The sequence below is a fragment of the Plasmodium reichenowi genome, chromosome 2, assembly GCF_001601855.1.
Source record: "Plasmodium reichenowi strain SY57 chromosome 2, whole genome shotgun sequence".
Taxonomy (NCBI): domain Eukaryota; phylum Apicomplexa; class Aconoidasida; order Haemosporida; family Plasmodiidae; genus Plasmodium; species Plasmodium reichenowi.
Window position 1 is genome coordinate 337,133 of NC_033647.1, and position 2,104 is coordinate 339,236.

General features: G+C 15.4%; 1 protein-coding gene across 1 annotated transcript; it reads right to left on the reverse strand.

Moving 5' to 3' along the window:
- Nucleotides 1-194: 194 nt before the first annotated feature.
- Nucleotides 195-1,445, reverse strand: PRSY57_0209700 (hypothetical protein; the record flags this gene model as incomplete). The annotated part of the gene is made up of 1 exon (XM_012905532.2): nucleotides 195-1,445. One exon carries the CDS (start codon nucleotides 1,443-1,445, stop codon nucleotides 195-197), a length of 1,251 nt encoding a protein of 416 aa, XP_012760986.1.
- Between the last annotated feature and the right edge of the window lie 659 nt (nucleotides 1,446-2,104).

The window sequence follows — 2,104 nt, forward strand, 5'->3', positions numbered from 1 at the left end:
AATAAAAAAAATAAACATAAAACAAATAAATATACAAAAAATAAATCATTTATTTTGTAGGTGTTGATATAATCAAATAGAATATACAAAAAAATATAAATATAGTGCACATATATAATATATATATATATATATATATATATATATATATATATATATTTATTTATTTATTTATTAATTTATTTTATTTTTGGTTAATAAAAAGGGAAAGAATAAATATCTTTTAAGAATTTTCTTCTAGCATACAAGAATTGTTTTATATATACTAGAATAAGATAAAAGACAACTTGAGTAATTTTATTTGCAAAAAGTTTAAAAAGAATAACAGAAAGATTTGTTATATTGGTTAAACCTATATTTGGTAATTTGATTTTGAGTTGCTTTTCCATCTTATTAATTAATGTTGTTTCAAATTTTTGTTCAATGCTCATTTTATCTTGAAATACTCTAAAAAGAGAAACAATATTTTTTTCTAATGACAACTGAAAAAATGTTTTATATGTATAGAAAATTGCTTTTATTGAATCTTGATCATTAATATAATCTTTTAGAAGATATAATCTAATATTTGTATTAATTGAATTTCTAATTTTTTTAATAGTTTTTAAATAAAAATTTATATTAAAAACATTATAAAAAAATAATGGTAATACTTTAAAAGCTGAAATATAAAACTTTTCTTTTTTTGTTTCAACTTGATCATTAAAATCATTATATGTAATAAAATTATCATTACTACAAAACCATGTTCTTTTTTTTCTTTTTACTGACGATGTATTATTATTATTACATAATGGGGTATTTAAAAAGCATTCATCTGCAACACGATTTAATTTTCTTTCACATTTTAAAATATATTTATTCAATATTTTTGAAATTCTTCCATCGTTCCATAAAAACATTTTATCAAAAGCAGACAAACTATTTATAACTTTACTTAATATATTAATTTTAAACTTACCTATTAAAACGTTATGAAATTGTTTGAGTGTCCTTAAATATAAATCTGTTCTTAATATATAAAAGTACGTATAATAATATATAAAATTGGAATGAAATGAATGCATTGTTTTATTAAAAAATAATGGAATATTAATACTACGCTGCTTTTTTACTATGTTTTTTAACATATTCAAAAAACGTTTCTTATTATTAGTTATGATATCTTTATAAATTACATTAAAAATATGTTTCTTCTTATTTACATATATCTCATGTAATAAATTATATTTCCCTCTTATCAAATTAATTGTTTGTGGAATCTTTAAATTCAATGCAACTCTTTTTAAAAAATTTGGCTGTACTTTCTTTTTTATTGTTTTTGTACGAACAAATGGGTTAAAGCATCTTACTATCTTTTTTGTTTTTATACATCTTACATCTTGAAATAAAAATATTATTACAATATATATACAAACTAACTTAAATAAAAAACTTATCTTCATTTTTAATTATGTTTTCCCATGGTTTCTCCGTTTTTATAATATACATAATATATATATATATATTATATATATATATATATATATATTTATATATTTTTTTTTTTTTTTTTTCTTTAGGTATTATTAAAATAATACCATTTTTGTATCTTCATTCCCTTTTACCTAATATTACAAGTCAGCGTATGAAAATATAAACTGACGTTGTATAACTTGTTGGTTTTTTTTTTTTTTTTAAATCAAATAATTCTTCATTTTGACTTAAATATAATTATATATTTTTTTTTTATTACTTATATATTTATTTTGTATTTTCTGAATATATTTTTTTATTTTTTTTTTTTCTATGTTTTATTTTATATATATATATATATATATATATATAATGTTCTTATTTTTTTTTTTTTAATTAAAGATTTTTGTTTTACATTTTTATTATATATAATAAATAAAAATTTTTTTTTTATTATTATTTTTAAAATATATTATAAATTTGTTTTACTTTTATATATTTAATATATATATAATATATATTTTTTTTTTTTTTTTTTTTTTTTTTTTTTTTTTTTTTTTTAAAATTCTTTTTAACATTTAATTTTCATATAAATAATATATATGGAATTTTTTTTTAAAAAAAACACTAAAAAAAAAAAAAAATTAAA